At 42.2% G+C, this 19,097-nt stretch overlaps 1 protein-coding gene and 1 long non-coding RNA gene across 2 annotated transcripts in view; one reads left to right on the plus strand and one right to left on the minus strand.

Moving 5' to 3' along the window:
- Window positions 1–18,277, minus strand: part of LOC126866821 (uncharacterized) — a 188,892-nt gene extending 170,615 nt beyond the window's left edge. The window contains exons 1-2 of the mRNA XM_050620777.1: window positions 18,041–18,277; window positions 16,433–17,957 (exon numbers count right to left, since the gene is read on the minus strand). Of these exons, the coding sequence (XP_050476734.1) occupies window positions 16,433–17,957; window positions 18,041–18,277 (1,762 nt within the window). The remainder of the gene's footprint in view (window positions 1–16,432; window positions 17,958–18,040) is intronic.
- Window positions 10,137–14,120, plus strand: LOC126866315 (uncharacterized). Its single transcript, XR_007689851.1, has 4 exons — window positions 10,137–10,378; window positions 11,313–11,487; window positions 11,568–11,675; window positions 11,762–14,120. It is a non-coding gene; the product is annotated as an uncharacterized LOC126866315 (long non-coding RNA).
- Window positions 18,278–19,097: the final 820 nt, after the last annotated feature.

Raw genomic sequence — 19,097 nt, forward strand, 5'->3', positions numbered from 1 at the left:
CCTGGTTAATTAAGGGTTTGCAAACTAATCGCCATTTCCCGGATATTTTTGCTTCACGTTCGTGCGACCGGAGCACTTGAATTTTCTTCCTGAATTTTGACACCGTAATTCAAATTTCGTTTGCCAGCCAGCAAAAGACACCTATTAATTATCGTGCTGCGATATATTATAACGTGTATTAATTACAATGTTGGTCAAACATAGTACTCGTGTGTCCCTCATTTCGGAAATTTCATTTCCTGTTTGTTGGCAAATTGATAGAACGATAAAAATATTAATACAACGAGAAAGTAGATAGCGTGCGTAGCATAAATCTCGTTATCATAGCTAAGTAACATAATGATATTCTAATACGGTATACGAAAGTGAATTAAACGAAGCAAATTAAATCAGGAATTATAGTTGAAATAAGATTTAAAAGGTATAGATACGTAAGTAGACAAGACAATTATCGAGTTAAATTTTAATAATTTAAGCTCGAACAGCGATAACATTTGCCTGACGATAATACGAAATGGCGTAAGCATAAATTGGGGTTATACATTTTCGCAAAAGTTGTTTCTTTAGCTTTTTTTTTTTATCCATATCACTGTCACTTTCGACGTAGCTCCGAACGATCTGTGTCAAGGGATTAATTCACAAGTTGATTGATTAATCTTGGGAATTCTATCTGTAGACCGGGGCGACCTAATGGAAAAAGTGCTTAACAAGTTGTGCTTGTAACTGGTCGAAGAAAAAAGTTAATCGACCTATAGGCTGACAGAATCGATTATTGAAAATATCGGTATTCTATGGAAAAACATATAGCATAAGTACAAGAGCAACGAATTAAATTTGATTAATTTTTGCTATGAATAGAATAATTCGTTCGATAGAAAATAAGAGATTTTCCCTACGACGTGTTATATCAACTCTCCGTTTGCAAAGTAGGTCATTGACGATTCAGGATATCTATCTTTGAATTCTCTCTTCGCTCTTTCGTAGCTTTTACTTTTATCGAAAAAAATGCCAAGTATTTGACTCAACGCGAGATTACATTATAATACGATGTAACGGAAAGATTGACGAATATTTCAGAATTTCTGCATATTTTTTAAAAAATTGAAAAAATAATTTCAAAAGTGGGATTTCGAAGAATCTTATGAAAGACCACTTTCCTTCGACCATAGCGGAAACAAAGAATTAAATACTCCACGAATAATCGACAAGGCTCGAAAGTACAAAAATTTAAGCTATCGAGAAATATTCCATTTACGACAGAACATCAAAATCAGCGGAATTAGTAAACGAAAAAATTCCACAGAAATGGCCAAAGATTATCAAAAACGTATCTTTTCGAATAAACAAACATGCGTCGATGTATAGAATTAAAATACACGGTTTTTAGATAGCGAAAAATCAAGTTTCCTAATTGTCCGGTCACTGAATCCAACATCAAATAAAAAAATCTCAACTCCTGAAAATATCAAAGACAGCGTTTCAGAATCTGCCTGTCCCCCGCCATAACAATAAAAATAGATCGTAAGAAATTCGTGGAATTCCAAAGTCCACCTCGAACGATTCGGCACTAAAAATTTCATTAAACGACTAGGGAGGTTTCGAAATGGTAACGCGTGCTCCTCGTCACGCCACACCATGAAACTCGTGTGTTTCGTTGCGTGTGAACGTGAACCTTAATGTGGCGCGGCGCGGCGTGTGGATCACAACGTCATAAATTCGAAGGCAGACAGGGCCGACACGTCGCTTCAGCGCGTAGAACGTCAGCGACAATGACGCAACACCAGAATGGTAGGGTCGACGAACCCGGCATCGAAATTGTGTCACGTGCTTCCCACTACAGATTACAGCCTAGACACTCCATTAGACGGCCGCGCGGAAGAATCCCTATTGATAAAAGGCGGTAATTAGGCCGAACATCCTGTTTCGCTTTGCGTACACGCGTCAGCGACTACGTACACGCACCTAACGCCATTAGATCGAACAACCAACCAGTCCAATCACCCGAGTTCTCTGCACTCGCACTTTTTCTAGATATAGCGCGGTAATTAACATTTACATAAATCGACAATTAATGCCAACGGGATTGGAATTTCCGGACTGTCGGATCGAGGCGACTCGCCAGGAACGTTTCGACTATCGTTGGAATTCCGTAGAATTATCCACGTGTTTCTCAGTGTCGACGATGTAGGAGATTTCTCGAGACAGGCTTTTTCTTTTAGACATCGATCACGATAGAATCGTCGTATTGCGATTTCGAATAAAAGAGACGATATCCAACGCCTGCTGTTTTATATTAGAGTCGATGGTTCCGAATTTGTATCGATCTTTGGTAGTTTGAAAATGTATGTGATACGATGAATCAGTAACCTCGTTACTTGTTTTTCGAGTAACTTTCTGAAACGAACAACTCGCTTTCGGATGGAAGAAAGTTACAAACGTGGGTAAATTTGTTTGCACGTATAACAGATGTTTTCTCTGTTTCATTTTTCATGTTTCATGTTTATGTGTACATTGTTGGAAAAATATTTTTCTGATGAACGACAATGAGGTGAAACGTTAAAGAAAGAGAATCGCAGATGTAGTTATATTTAATAATGGTTACGTTACAACTTTCATCAGCTTGATTTTGCACCGTAGATTTTGCACGGTAAACACGATACATCATCGAGTTTGGTTTTTCCTATATATTCGTGGTAAGTCAATCGTACTCGCAGCGTGAGTTTATCGCATTAATTCGGAATAGAGACAGCAACGTTGTGATATCTCACGCTATAACGTAGGTAGAGGCACCCAGCTTGCCCATCACGCACGACCATCAATTCTCTCGGGAATTATTATTCTCAAAGAACTACCGTAACGTGCCAACTCCGCGGCAATTCTTTACCGAATGATTAGGAAAAATGACTTCTCGTACACCTAGTTCGCCCTCTATCGCGTGTTACCCATTAACCAAGCTACTTGAGGACCCTTAATTAATCATAATACCTGGACAACCATATGTTTCCAATTTATCTTGCGAATAATTACATTCGCCTAGAAAATGTATATCCAGATAATTAAGTTATTTCTTTACGACGTTCGTCGAGTTTCGCTCAAAGTTGTCTTTCGTTTCAACTTACACAATGGATCTAAGAATAACCTAAATCTAAAATGTATTAGGTTGTCCGAGAAGTTTCTCTCGTTTTATAAAGAAACAATTTTAGTTTATTGAATTATGCACGAACGTAATGATAGAAACAGAACGAAATGGACCATACGTAATTCGATAAAATGATATAAAAAAGAAATTGTTGCTCATCTATTGTCGCCTTACGAAACGAAAGAAACAACCTGATACAACAAACACATCGTACAATTACGAAAATTTTTCAATCGGCATACGTTCTGTAAAATTTAACGCGTTAACAATATTATTAATAGAAGATTCAATATAGATACATAGTAACATACACACGAATGATGAATGACGAATTAAACGTCTAAATAAGCATTTGTCCCTTAATACGAATCTCTTTGATATAAATACATATATCATAAGTAAGTAGGAAACCAGAAGATCAAATAAATACTGAGATAGAGACAAGCTACGCGATATCACGGAAAAATGACCAAATGTAAGATCGTAAAGAACTAGCTTGACCGGAACAGTAAAAGTATCCGAGAAGCCTCAAACTTTTTAATCCACTGTGGACTCTGCAGAACCAGTACTCGAAAAGATCATCTCAACTTTTTCCGCCCATTTATCAGCTACACCTCTTCATCCTCCACACGCGCACGATAATCACGTGCAGTGACAAACAAGGTGTCCGAATTAACCGGTAGCTCGTCTTCCCACCGCCTCTCAGCCTAACGTATCCATCCAACACATGCGCAAACCCGCGTACACAAACCGTATCCAACGAGATTACGTATATTAACGAACGAGAAAGCGCTCTAACTCTCCGGTTAGCTCGTTTTATTTTTCCTTTCGGCCGGATTCTCGTTCGGCATGGCTGAAAGGTATTTCCTTGGTTCCGGAAGTCGCATTATTCCTCCTGGCTGGAGGCGAGGGCCGAGTGGAGTCTGCCGGTATTATAGAGCCGGTACATATAGTTCGCTGTACAACAGTCAGTCAATACTTTATAGCACGAACCAACTTCCCATCTCCCTTCTCGTTGTTTCTCTCTCTCTCTCTCTCTCTCTCTATTTATCTCTCTCTCTCTCTCTCTCTTTCGCCCTTCGACGTCCCTTTTACACCCCTTCTTCTTGCCCACCCTTCTCGATCCCATCCTCATCCTTCCTAGCAAGAAGAGAGAGAGAGCTAGAGAGAAAGAAAGAAAGGGAGACAGAGTGAGAGAGAGAGAGAAAGAGTGAAGGGTACCAAACCCCGACGTCGTTTTCCTCTCGTCCTTTCTTCCAGCACCGAGGGCAAATACGAGCGCGCGACGGTTTCTACGATCTCCGATCGGTCTCTCTGTAGCGGTGCCTCGGCAATATCCCTCGTATACAGGGTGTCTGATGGTAGAATCAGGTAAGAAGTGATTCTTCGTAAAAAAGGATAAGAAGAAAACGTAGAACGAGGTTTCAAGAAATTTCAACTGTAGATCTTAACTCGGCAGAGTTTATGGTTAATTTTATTAAATCGAGTATTCCAAGGACAAAGAGAAATATCGATAGGCTAATGTAAGACTACGATATGGTTCATTGATTTAATTCGCACAGTTCGTTTGTATGGAATATTACAGTAGGCATTTTCAATAGTTTCCACGTTAATGCATGAAATAAAATAAATCTTCAGTCAAATACGATAAGAATCGACGAGAAGCATTAGATTGTCCGGAAAGTGTCTTTCTTCTACAGACACGTACTTTACAACGACGCACATTTATACAAACATGAAACCCAATCCGTCGAACGTTGCGATCTTTATTTTGATAGTAATATTTTGATAATAATATAAAACGAAAAATGTTGTGCATCCATTATTACCTTATAAAACGAAAGAAACTTTTCGGACGACCTAAGATGATAGTAAATAGCAAGTTTCGTATGACAACATTTCATCCTACATTATCGACTTAATTTTTCACGAGGTATCATCCCTTGTATCGTCAGTTACCAGACCACCCTGTATATCCCTTCCAGCTCCCTGGAGGGAAGGACGAAGAAGAAACGTGAAACGTAAAGCGACGAAGGGCTGCGAATTTGCAGCGGCGAGCTTCAAGTGCATTGCCACCCTACGAATAAAATGGGAAAAAGCGTCGTTGCGTGTCGCCCGTAACTTCGCTATTTTCCGTCCGTGACGAAAAGACCACGAGTATCGGAGACCTGGATGCAGCTGCTGCCTGCCCCTGCACCCGATCATACTACTTTACTACTTTCGTTTCCGTCATCTGTTCCGCTTTTAATCTGCAATTCGCTAAGCTCGTAGCATTCCTTTCCGATATTGGAATATCTCGCTGTGTATTTATTGTTTTACAAGTTGGCCGTGTGATTAACAGCGTATTACGTACACGCGTGTCTATTCGCGTTGGAAGATTTTCTTAGATGCTTTAGAACATGGTGACTCTTGTTTCGAAAGAAGGTGAGGGAGAAAAAAGGATCGATTTAGTTAGAGAATTGGCGGTGTGGCTTGACAAATTCGATTAATTGGTCGGCTAGACTGATCAATCGAGCTGTTTAGGTGGCGAGTCCCCTTTGTCCTTGATTCTACTACCCTTAAAGTTATTCCCGTCTATTCCGCAGACTTGTACGTTACTATGGTTTCCATAGCTTCGAACGACGTACGTTGCAAAAGGTGGAAAATTTGTATTTCCACGACGACGAATATCTCGTTGAACGAATAGAGTCGACGAGAACGCGGAATTATTATCATTAGGTAGGTACCGTGCGTTGCTGAAAAGAAGACTAAGGCACAGGGGTAAGAGAGGTACTGCTCCGTATTGTTCACTGTGGCGCGTTGCTGCATTGTTTTATTTGTATATATACTTATCTTCATGATTGCGTTGATACAATGCTTCGTACAACCAAAAATACAACAATGCTCCTTACTACAATTTCCTTATAACACCTCTTTTGCTTACAGTATCGATTTCGAAGATCCCAATACCTGACTATTTCCCGCTACAAATTTTATCGATACAAATTCCAATATTGAACCATCTTCGTCTGAAATAATTAAAACATTTACTTTTTTCTTTTTTTTTTTTTTAGCGAATCGGTCTATCGGTCCAAGTCGCGAATCTCTTTATCTTACTACCTGAGAACCTAGTCCTGTCTATCGCGAAGATCTCTACGTTACGCAATTTCCTACGGCTTCGAGCAGTATAAATCTGAATCCTTGGAACGTTTCGTCTGAAAGTAACGATAAAATCTTTTCTTTTAACGATTCAGCAAAGATTTAATCGGGAAAAGTTTGCAAGCGCTAGAAGAGAAGCCAGTGTTCCTTCGACCGCGGCAGGGTAAATCGACGAGAGGCGAGTATCTAGGTCTGTGTAACGATTTTTAGAGTCCCGACCCCTCCGACAATCGTCCAGCCCATAAAAAACTTGAGGCACCCCACAGTCAACGCGCTGCGCCAGGGTTTCCATAGCGACCAAAGCCCTTTCGCGCCCCTCTGTCGTTGACCTATACCTACGCCGAGCTACCCTTAGAATCATGCTTGCCCTAAATCTATTAGACGAATTCAAAGATACTTTCACCGGTTGGAAATATCACGCCCTAACGAAATAAATCACGGGTGGAGCCCCGGCTCAGCCAAATGAGAAGAAGCGTGTCATTGCATACACGGAGGGAGGGTAAATTTTATATTAGGCGTTGCAACTAGAGAGCACAGAGGTCGTGTAACCGGCCGTCTCTGTCTTCCAGATTGATTGATATAACTGGATGTAACTGGTGCTCGTCGTTTTCACGCTCGATCCGGTTTATCGACGCGGACAAATTAGAGACACGATGTACCTGTACATACACACGCACACCTCTTTCGTTCGGTGCAATTTCCAAGTATGAATTAAATATCAGCGGGGAAGAGTATGATGTATCACAGCCAGCACGTTATTTGCACTGAATAATTTAGATCGCACAGTTTACGCAGTTACGTGTCGCAAATAAATGACTGTTGCAACTGGTTTCGGTTGTCAAGTTTGGCGTATTCCGTGGAACGGAAGAATTTGTCCCGACGACGGCTCAAGATAGTTTAAATTAGCATCTTTTTATTATTTTTTTATTAGCAATGTATTAGCATATATGTATACAGGTTTACATGCTCGCAGGTATTAGAATTGGAATTAAAGCGCATTGCTATTTTGTGAAGGGCGCGATAATTAGATCAAACTATTAGGAAGATTATTGGCAGGTCACAATTTTCTATTCGTGGAATATAACGTCCAATTGTGAGGTGTAAGAATTTGTGGAAGTTATTCGAAAGGGTTACACACGACAAATTAAGGATCACATCGTCCTGTCTTAAATCTCATTGGAAACGTTTTGAACGAATTAGGTAAAAGAGAACGCCTTTATACGCCAGATTTATAGGATTTCTATAGAGCCAAAGTCAGAACGAATTTCTCAGAATCAACGTTTCACGCGTATGAAGAATTCTTATTCTTATTGTTTTACGTAGAATCATCTGCTTCCCGATTTACCATCGCGAACAACCTGTGTATTCTTATTCACACATACACGCGCATAATTGTAAAAAAGACTGAACAGATCCGAGAAGAAAATTACACTGTACTCGCTTGAGAAAGCTTTAATCTCGTTCGCCCCCTTAAGAAGCCTTTAATTTCGACTTTCGCTAATAAAAGCGAAAATAGTTAAGCGAGGAGAATGGTTAAAACAAGGCCAAGTATCCAGTTCATAATTCAGTTCGTAATTCACTTTTAAAGATGAACGGAGCCGTGGGTCGCAACGAGGGGCCATTATCAAGCGTCATCGGTCGTCGAGGGAAATTTAGGCGTACGACGAGAAAGAAAAGAAATCGGAAAGAACAGCCAAAGAAGAAGAAGAGGAAGAAGAAGAAGAAGAAGAAGAAGAAGGAACAAAAGTTGGTCTCGCACAATCCAGAAAGAAAGAGAGAGAGAGAGAGAGAGAGTGTGTGTGTGTGTATGAGAGAGAGAGAGAGAGAGAGAGAGAGAGAGAGAGGGAAAAGGGACAGGGAGTGAAGCCAAGCGAAGAAGTACGCCGACATCAGACATGCAGCGCCGACAAAAAGAAAAACGACCAAGAAGACGGAGAAAAAAAAAAAAGGTGAGAGCCGCGGAATCGTAAATCGAGAATTAAGTATGACGGCGAGCGGTAAGACGTATATAAATTTTCCTTGCCGATGAATAATAAATGGCGGGGAACCGGGGAATACAAGAGAGGGAGAGACAGTACGAAGTAGAAACCCGCGTGAGCGAGCCGCGGAGTGTGCGTGTTCGAAGCTGAAGAAGGGCGAAGAGAAGAAACGAGATGGTGGTGAGAGGGATAGTGAAAGAGGTAAAGAGCCAAGACAGAGAGGCAGACGGGCAGAGAGCAGAGAAAGGAAAGGGTGTGCTGACGAGAGAGATTCGAAGGAGAATGAACGACAGAGAAAGGGAGAAAAAAGGAGGAAGAAACGAGGATGAGAGTAGAGAGAGGAGAGAGAAGAAGGAGCGAACGAAAGGACGTTAACCCTTTTCTTGTTTCTCTCCAGCCCATCTCTCCGTTCCTTCTCATCGCAGGAGTGCTCCTTTCCGCAGGAGAGTTACCTACTCTTTCTCTTTCTCTCTCCCACCCTCTCTCTCTCTCTCTCTCTCTCTCTCTCACTCTCTAACGTTTCAGTCACTTTTTCCACCTCCCGATCTTTTCTCTTTCCAACCTTCTCTCCGCGATTCCGTTCGTTGTACCAGGTCGCCTTTGTGCCACCCGCTTCTCCCTTTCTCGCTCACTTGTTCCATCTTCTTTACACTTTTAAGGGACTCCTTCTTTCTCTCGCCAACAGTCTCTCGCCCCCGTTCGCTTTCTTATTCTCCCTTCTCGACGAGGGGAGAACAAAAATTACGAATCCGCGAGGCATTTGTCGAGAGCCACAGCTCGATCGAGGGGTTTCACCCGGCCGTGCTCTCGCGCCAGCCGTCACGTTTCAACCACAGCGAAAATGTTTAACCCTTGCGTTGTCCGTCACGAAACTACGACGTGCGGATTTTTCAAGTATTTTGAACCGATGGTTTCGATCTTTAGTCGAATCTTAGATTCGCAGCTTTATCAAGCCCCGGTTCGTATCATTGGCTTACAGGCGAGTGACGAAAATTTGGTTTCAATTACTTTCGTACAATATTATCGGGTCAAATTCATGATAGTATTTCTCTGACTTAACGATCAAGGAGCAAAATTTGCTCAAACTTGATAAAGAACAAGGAGAGAGTTCGTTATATACGACATAGAATCTATGACAAACCATACAAACGCTGAGAGACGCTGGCAACTTCTACGTTTAAATCGGAAAACCGTCCCCTTTCTTTCGACACTTTTACAATTCCAAAATTACAGTTTCAAAATGGCAATTTTTATTTTTCATCGAGTTAGACGTTTAAATGGCGCGTGACAGAATCTCAACAAGACACCCGCGAGGCATCCATCGTCGTCCAAAGTAGCAGGAAGATGCGAAGCTCGATGATCATCGGTTAGCGATTAAGATTCGTAGATTACGAAGTGAGAACACTTCTGTGAAAGTAACGGGGTTGAAAGATCGCGCGAATCTTAAAAATAGCATGGTCCGGGTCCGTGGCCATAAATCAAATTTACATTACTGTCTTTAACGATACAGTTTACGCGGTGTGCACTTTAGCTTTGGAAAGAGAACGACCCCGAGAAAGGACCCCCGGTGAATAATTACCGCGGAACGAAAGCGCAAATAAATCTGCATCAGTGGGCGGGAAAAAGGCGGTGCTCGCGTTTCGCAACGCGCCGCGGGATCGCACGTGAAATTCCTGGGACAGTTTGCATATTTTCGCGTGACCGTATACGGGAGACGATGGAGGCCGAGGCTTGGTTGCTTCAGCGTGGGAATGGGAACCAAACTTTCAGACGGTTGTAATTATTAGAACCAATTTGTCCGCCTAATAACACGTCATTATACTATTACAAAGTCGTAAAGATAATCATCGTGTCTACCCGGCTTTGCCAATCTATTGTTTCACGGCCTAAAGGTTCCTCTCTCTTCTTCTATTCTAGGAGATTCGTCGTTAAAGATCGTGCGTGCACAGTGCACGCGTAACGCAGCCTCCGTCACAGATTATCTGGCACGAATCGATCAAGATCAGTTACGTTGCAACTCTACGTCGCTCGATTTTACAACAAGAAGGAAGGATTAACGCGAGCAAAGTGGGCGAATTAAATCTTTGAATAGTGGATAAAATAATTTGAACACGATGCAAAGGTACGTTCATCTGTTTTAGAACTCTTTGAGAACATTTTTCGAGAAGTCTTTTTGAAACATTTTGATCTCTCGTATTATTATTACTCCTTCGTAGATTTCTGAACGTCTTACGATCTTTCGCAATCGTCTCGTATATGATACAAAGACAAAAAAAAAAAGAACAAATATTGGGGTCGTTGAGGATGCTTATCCTGGTATAACATGGGTTAAAAAAGCAACGTTACGTTATAGTCGTACACATATACGGTTCGGTACGTATAATTGGAGTTGAGGATCGTCGCGTGATGGCTAAACTCACAACGTGTGTATCTTGACGAATTCAACGGCGCGAGAATAGCGCGAAACGTTTAAAATAAAGTCGCCGCGGCGGTAAATTTATCGTTTCGAACGGGAAATCTGTATACCCGTCCCTTGGGATCCGCGCGTCGCGTCGCGCGATGAAAACCACTAAAATACCGGACTGGAATTCGTACGCGTCTCCACGCAAACTACCACGAAAACTACCTGCCCTCCTTGTCACTCACGTGTCACTTCTCTATAGCGGTGAAAATAAGGTCGGGTTTTGGAATACCTGACCGGTTAGTCAGACCATTTAGTCATTCCTCTTATACCGGGTACCCGGTATCGCCACGCTCACCAGAACTCGCCTTTGGGAACTATCCAGATCACGAATTAGCTCGTAAAAAAAACGCCTCGAGGGTTACAGAAGCTCACCGAAATAAACACGTTAAGTAACGACATCGGAATACACCCGGAGACTGTACGTTCGCGTGCAACCCGCGTTTTCACACGATGAATTTCGCATACATATTTCCGCAACAAGCAACAGCGAGTCGTCTTTGGTGGAACGATTGCGCAGCAAAATGTTCGATCATCTCTGTTCCATGGTGACAGAGCACTGGTTGCGAATGTTTTTACGTGTTTATTGTTCAAGACAAGATTGGGGAAAACTTCGTTTACGTGTCCTACAAAGCGAGAAATTGAAGCCAAGTCAAGATACTTGTATCAATTTCATTTAATTAGCTGGCTCGATCATCGTCTCCACGTCAACTCGTATCGTGTGAACGAAAAATTACAGATACACAAGGAATTTAATAAATAATATCAGCGTAAGTATCAGCAGGTGTCTTAACACTTACGATCGACAGTGTATGCCACTTACTATAATACCGAACTCTGTTGTTCTCAGAACACAGTGTCGTACGTACAGTGGCCATATGAGTGCATACACACGTACATATTTAGAATTGTGAGATAGAACGTTACTTTCGTTAAGCAGACAATCGTAGAGTTACAGGTAAGATTCGCTCGATTTGTAAAACGTTCTTGTATATCTCTAGATGAGAATGGAATATTCGTATAAATTTGTTATTTATCTTACAGGAAAGTTACAAATAAATAATTTACCTTTAAACGATGTCAAGAGAGAAAGATTAAATGTAAACGGAATATAAAGGAATATGTTTCATCTATTACGAAAGAGAGGAATGGAGCGAGATAGAAAATATTGGGTTAATCGAATTAATCACGAAACACACTATCACAAAATGCATATTTCCAACGTTATATAGGTAAACCGACGATAGTGTTATCTATATTCGTCGGCAGATAGATAGATCAGCGTAAAGATTTCATTTACGACAACACGCGCACGGTAAATTAGGCCTGTTAGACAGACACAACGATCTCGGCTATCTTAATGCAATAAACTCGAGCAACGCGATCTTCTGACCTTGATTCAGCTGAACTACAATTGGACTAGCCGCCTGTTCCTGGAATGCGGAATTAGACAGGGAAATCAACATGAGAACAAGAAACAAAGGCAAAATTTTACGTTCCGATCCGATCAATTCCAAAACCAACCACCAGACTCCGATTCTTTTGTATAAATTCATAAATTTCTGAATTAAAAAATACATTCCTGAATTATTCTCTGAATTCGAGTGTATCGCACGATAAATCGTACATTATATTGCGTTCATTGTGGAAAGAAAAATTCATCTCGAGAGAAAAAGCAAGAAAAATGGTCAGTTATTGCCGCGCCATTGCTTTTTGTTACTAACATTTCTAAAATCCCCTCATAAATTCAAGATTAAAAACTATATATATATTCCAAGTCATTGAACTCTTCTATAAATTCTACGATTCTTCTTTTCCATAAATACGATGAACCAGCCGACACGAACAGTAACAGATTCTCACACCGTTAAATTTCCCACAAATTCTTCTACGCTGTTATATAACATTTAGCGCGATATTTAACGAAACTCGATCTAAGAAAAATATATCCTACTCTTATGCGTTAGATCGATCAATCCGCGCTTTTACACGACGAATTCCACGTACGATGGCCAATATTGTTAAATATCTTGCGCACGTGCCTGTGAACATTCGCAGCCATTGTTCGTCACGCTGCTTGTCGATATTATTGGAAAAGCGAGAAAAACGAGGAAGAAGGTAGCGCGAAAGTTTATAAAATCAGAGGGAACGTGGATTTTAACCACGGTGAATTTAAAGAAAGCGATACAGCTGACTTCAAAGAAGCATGAATCTTTGGTACGAGGGTGCGTTAATTAGAAGAAGCAATGAATCGTCGGACGCGGAAAAAATGGAAGAGGCACCAGAGGGAGGGTCGGAAGATAGTAAAGAGAAGGAAAGAAAAAGAAAAAAAAGAGAAAGAAAGAGCCGGAGAGACAAGGGACCGGGCAGAATCTGGGAATGTCGAAATTTTTGGCGCGTTGCCAACGCGCGGTTATCTTATTATGATCAAGCGGAATTAACGAGCTATTTATCGAGATTACACACAGCGATATGCAACATTATAATCTAAAATAAACCACCGGTCGGTTCCGCGGCTTTATCAACGCTTTTAAAGCGGCATTCGCCAAATACAGATATCCCGATGTTATTGCAAACAACGGCGACGCGACGCCTATAAAACACCGCGACGCTTCCCCAAAAAGCGGATCTTTCTTTGTACTTGGTCCGTGTGTATTCGTGAATTTCGACGTTAATGAGTGCTCGGTCTCGTTGACACGATCATTGATTAGATTTGTTTGTTCATTGACTCGAAACGATCTCAATACGTTTATTGTCATTGCGTATCTTCGGTTGAGATTCTCAGTATATTAGAACGCGTCATTCTCTTTTAGATTAAGACGATTTTGTACACAATGGAATTTAATCGCTCAGTGGGATATGTACGTACGTACGTATGTGTACAAATAGTTGTAACGAGGAATCGTTAGATATTTACAAGTAGAGCGAAAATATGTAAACATGGAAAAATTATGAATGTACAGGAATGTTGAAAATACTTCAAGTAAAGTAATATCGTAATACTCTGGGAGTGAAATCTCTATTTAGGTACAATTTCGTTTGTATCGTTATGTACATGTTTTTGCCTACAATAATAGCAAGCTGTAATTTTACGTTCTACAAGAATTACAGTTTATTCTAAATTGTTACTATACCGAATTGTAGCTAATTATCTATCGAAAAGTTGTCAAGGTTGCTCTAAAATCTGTAATACAGAGCGAAGATGTGTATGATGCAACGATGACATGAAAATTCTCGATGCACAATATACGTACACGTATGTAGGTCTTCCACGATTCAACAATCTCAACACAATGGTTACAGAAAATCTCCTAAGTTCTCGATACTCCTATTAAGAAATAATTTACGGTAGAATAATTCCCAAGATTCCTATTAAAAACTATCTGCCAAAAACAACGGTAATTTACAATGTCCGGTTGTTCGAAAAGTGTCTTTTACAACAACGCACCTGTATACAAACATGAAGCCTAATCTGTCGAACGTTGTGATCTTTATTTTGATAAAATGGATCATACGTAGTTCGATAAAATAATATCAAACGGGAAATATTGTGCATCCATTATTTCCTTATAAAACGAAGGAAACTTTTCGGCCGACCTAACATGTCCAAGAAAAACCATCCAAATCCCAAGATCTGAAAGACTCGGGGAGAAATTCAAGGCTGATCCTAGAGCAAGGATCTCGCATCCATCGAGCTGAGAGCCGCTTTCCCCGATGGTAGGTTTACGCGGAACGAAGCGTATAGGAAGATTGACGAGGAAGGTACAAAGTTGGTCGTGGCGAAGGGCGACGCAGAAGGGCAAAAAGAGGAGGTGGCGAAGAAAACGGCGTGATATCGCCGTGGATTCGGCCGTGTTGTTCGCTCGTCCCATTCGCTCGGACGGACAAGGACACGATGAAAGCGGGCCGATGTGTGCGACAAGGTAAGAGAGCGAGACGAGCATGCCGAGAGAAGAAACGAAGTCGGCGGTCGGTCAGTGAGCGAAAAGAATAGCTGGCTGATTCATACGCGAAGTCACGAGCCGTACGTCGTACGCAGCCAGCGTACGGTCGTGCAAGCGTAATCAAAAACACACGAGATGCGCACGTCTCTCACGGCGAGCTTGCCTTCTTCTTCCACCTCTTCTTCTTCTTCTTCCACTCCCTTCTTCATCAAGGTAGGCTTCGCACGCTTTTATACTTGAATCCTTCCTTCCTTTCGCCAACGACGCTTCGAGTTAAGTTTGTATTGTAACACGGTGAACGTGAACTATTATTTACATAATATCGTTTGGAGTAACCGTCGTTATTAGCAGGTTCTAACAGTAAGTTGGAGTAACTTTTTGATTAAACAAGCAATTGGTGTTTATAGGTAACTTTAGGTAATTTATACCGACGATGAATCAAAACTAATTTATACGATCGAATAATTTTTAAATTTTGTTGCGGTTGAGAAATATTTACATCTCGTCAGTTTCAGCTAATTGTTTCTTCGTTATTTCCTATTTACTGTCAATTCTACGATACATGGTATAACTGTTGAATTATAAGTCGATTATCAAATGTGCGAAAGTTACGTGATTTCAATATTTGTAATAAAAAATAATACGTATAATATGTGAGCAATAGATATTATGGTAGTACAAGTACTGTTTTTCGATATCATTGAATAAGATCAAAAGCAAAAGTACATAATATGCTGCTCCAAAATGAGAAGAGAAACGTGTTTACAGGATATGCTCTCTTTTTATCCCGCCCTGCATCCCTTCCTTCCTTCAAAGGGTTGAAACGAACGAAAAGCTTAAAAAGGCAAAACTCGTCAAAAGGAAAGCGAAAAAGTAGTCACTATACGAACAAACAACGATCTTTTCCACGCGTATGGGTACAGTGGATGCGTACTCGAATCAACTTGATGTTTTGACGAATGGAACGTTCGAGGACTGCAATGTACACGCTCGTTCAAAATTTATGTATCATACATTTATACATTACTATACAATATTATACATATTATACATTTTAATTAATAATTATAATAAAAATAATAAATCTAATGGTTGTCTCAAAAGTTTCTTTCCTTTCATAAGGAAACAATAGATATGCAACATTTTTTATTTTACGTTATTTTACTGTTCCATTGGCAGACAGAATGGATCATACGTAGTTCAATGAAATAATATAAAAGAAGAAATGTTGCGCGTCTATTATTTTCTTACAAAATGAACAAATCTTTTAAAACAACCTAATACATCGCGGTATTGAGTTCATCAGGTCAGAACGTCAATTGGCCGGAATACGCATCCATCGTAACCACAGCCTAAGACCTAAAACGAAAGGACCCAGAACGAGTAGAACACGAGGTCATAGTGAGACGCGCGAACACAAGCGGCACGAGACATCACGGAGACGAACGCGAGGTAGAAAGACTTGGAGGGCGAAGGGAGAGGGCAAGGAGAAAGTGGCCGCACGGTTAGAATAGTTAAAAATAACCTGACCAAGGGTCCTGCGTCGAGCTTCGGTTCCTGTAAACACGTCCATGGGGAGAGGCACGGCAAAAGAAGCAACGCGAGAGACACGCGGCTCGCGTGTAGCCTCCGACAGAAAGAGACGAGCCGAGCCGGCCACGGGTCGGAAACTCTCTTTGGTGGTCGGAACGAGAGAGAACGCCTGTGCGTAGAGACGCAAAGAAAAGAGGAGAAAAAGGAGAAGAAGAAGAATAGATTTCGTGGTACTCACGTGCTTCCATAGAGGTATCTTGACTCGGTGGTGGTAACTGTGTGGTCGTCGGCGACGTGTTCGTGGTCCTTGCCGTAGTCGACGTAGACGATGAGCCTTTGGCTTCTGTTACCGTGACCTTGACCTGTTCTTCGCCACTCTCGGCCTCCTTGTCCTCGCTCGCCGCCTCTTTCGGCCTCGAGCGTGTCCTTACGTTTCCAGCTCCCGGCTCCTCATCTTCAGGATACGACCACGCTGACATCGGCCTGGCGACTGTTGTGGTCCACTCGACGACACCACCACCACCACCTTTGACCTCACCACTACTACGGTCCCCCGCGAACGCGAACCTATCCCTGTCGTCTTTACGAGACGAGATATCTACCTCTACCACTTTTTCTTCGTCTTTAGCCTTCCTGTTGCGTCTACCAGCGGATTTACCCGAATTTACACTTTCGTCGTCCGATAATCTAGGCACAGTTCGATGAACCAAACGAAACGACGTGTTAGTCCAAGGGACTGGTAGTACCGTAGTTACCGTAGTCGCCGTTTTTGCTGTTCTTCTTGTTAACGTCGTCGTCTTCGTAGTCGTCTTCGTCGTCGTCGTCGTCGTCGTCGTCGTCGTCGTTGTCGTCGTCGTCGTCGTCGTCGTCGTTGTCGTTGTTGTTGTTGTTCCCGTGGTCGTCGAACGATTTTCGTTCGATAAGGTATCACCGACAGCGTCCTCGAAAGCCAACGATGATAACGTTGAGTCACTGCCAGTTGTTTCGCTCGCGGTAAAGATAATACCGCCTCGACGAATTTCTGGTTCGACTCCGTCGATATGAATCGAAGATGGTTCCGTGTTACGAGGACGAAAAAATCTCGTAGCCAATTGGTATGGTTCGACGGGGCTTAAAGAGGATGATCCTCGATCATCGAGCAGGCTCACTGCGGCGACCTGTCGCCGTCTCGACTTGGTCCTCTCGTGAGCCAGACCTCCTCCTCCTCTTCCTTCTTTTCCGCCTCCTTCACTTTCTTCGCCTCCTCTTCCGCCTGCTACTACAGGGGAAGAAGGATCCTTCTTTCCGATGGTATCGATTCTCGTTCGTTCCCAGGCAGAGAGCAACCGATCCCCGTCGAGACCGTTCGGGTCTTCTCGTTCGCCCGGTAGCAACGATACCTCGTGATAATCCAGTTCTCCCTTCGAGGCGCTCTCGTAGGTTGGGTTCTCCGGATGGTGATTGGAAAATCGACCCTTGTAAATGGCTCTTCGAAAGGAAGACGGGAACGACGATGATGACAATATCGATGATGATGACGACGACGACGATGAACGGTCCGTTGATCGAGGCAGAAGACGAGGAGGCGTAGCATCGAGGGACACGTGCGGATCGGAAACCACCGGTGCAGCCGTCGTCGTGCACGCTTGATTACCAAGAACACCGACGACCAGAAGAAGCAGGGGCAAACCCACCCCCGCCCCCGTGGTGACCCCCACAACTCCCGGCCTTACAACGAAAACTCGCGAGGCCGTCCAGTCCAGCTGGTTATAGGCCGATCTTGTCTACAGTGGATCCTTTGAATTGCAATATTTCCAATACACCTTCTTCTTCTCGTTTTTTCTTCCTTTTCCTCGAGATCTGTCGCCTCGCTATCCACTCCAAAATTCCTCGACCCCTCCTCCGCCTCTTCTTCTTCCTCCTCCTTCTGATCTACATCCAACCTCCTATTATCGTTCCTCCTTAGTAAAACACCTGCTCTCACCTTTATCCGGAACCAGCTCGGGCTCCGTTTGTATCGACCCGACTCCAGGTGTCTCTTTTTCTTCTTTTTCTTCTTCGTCGCCGCGACAACTGGTTCACCCACGAGATTTCGGTCTCGCATTTATCCCGTCGCGTGTCGAACGTTTCTACCGAGGTATCCGCGTCGCGCCAACTCCACCGACGATATCGCTGCTACGCGATCGCGCTCCGCCATCATCGCGAGTCGTGCCGATCGTTGTCGCGAACGATCGCCGGACGAGCATTCGCGAGTACACGCGCCTCCGCTGCCCGCCCTGGCATTCTCTGTATTGTTCGTTCCTTCACCGCACTCGCGAGTTCCGATCCAACGAATTTTCGGAAAATAGACCCCAGTTATCGGTCTCCAGGAGGAATTACGACGTATCTGTAACAGATAGTAATATAGATTTGTTATTACAGGGTATTAGTCTCGCACGATTTGTTAATTGATCTTGTTAAAAGTAATATTAATCGACTCTGCTACATGTTAATTTCTTGGCTTCATATGGTATATACATAAACACGCGAACTGATGTTCGATCCTCAAGAAACAAATCACTCAATTCGAATAACTTGATTTATATCGCTTAACTGTCAGGTAAGTTGGAAAACCGGTATTTCTAATATCATCAATAGTCTGTACTTTTCAATTTATGGAGTTGATCGGTAGCTCGATTAAAGAAAAGCAATTTATGATGATATGCACGTCTGTAGTTAAGGATCAAAGAAATTATTCAAATACATATTAGAGTACGTATTAATGAATTTAAAAGTCTTTTTACGAAGCTATGGATTGAAAAAAAAAGCGAATAATTGGCAGCAGGTTTGTTATCATTTGTTTCCGATACATGTAACCACTCGTACATGTGTGATATGAACAGCTGCAATTTGCGACAAGAAAAAACAAAGGAGATAGATACGTA

The sequence above is a fragment of the Bombus huntii genome, chromosome 6 (assembly GCF_024542735.1).
Source record: "Bombus huntii isolate Logan2020A chromosome 6, iyBomHunt1.1, whole genome shotgun sequence".
NCBI classification, from domain to species: Eukaryota; Metazoa; Arthropoda; class Insecta; order Hymenoptera; family Apidae; genus Bombus; species Bombus huntii.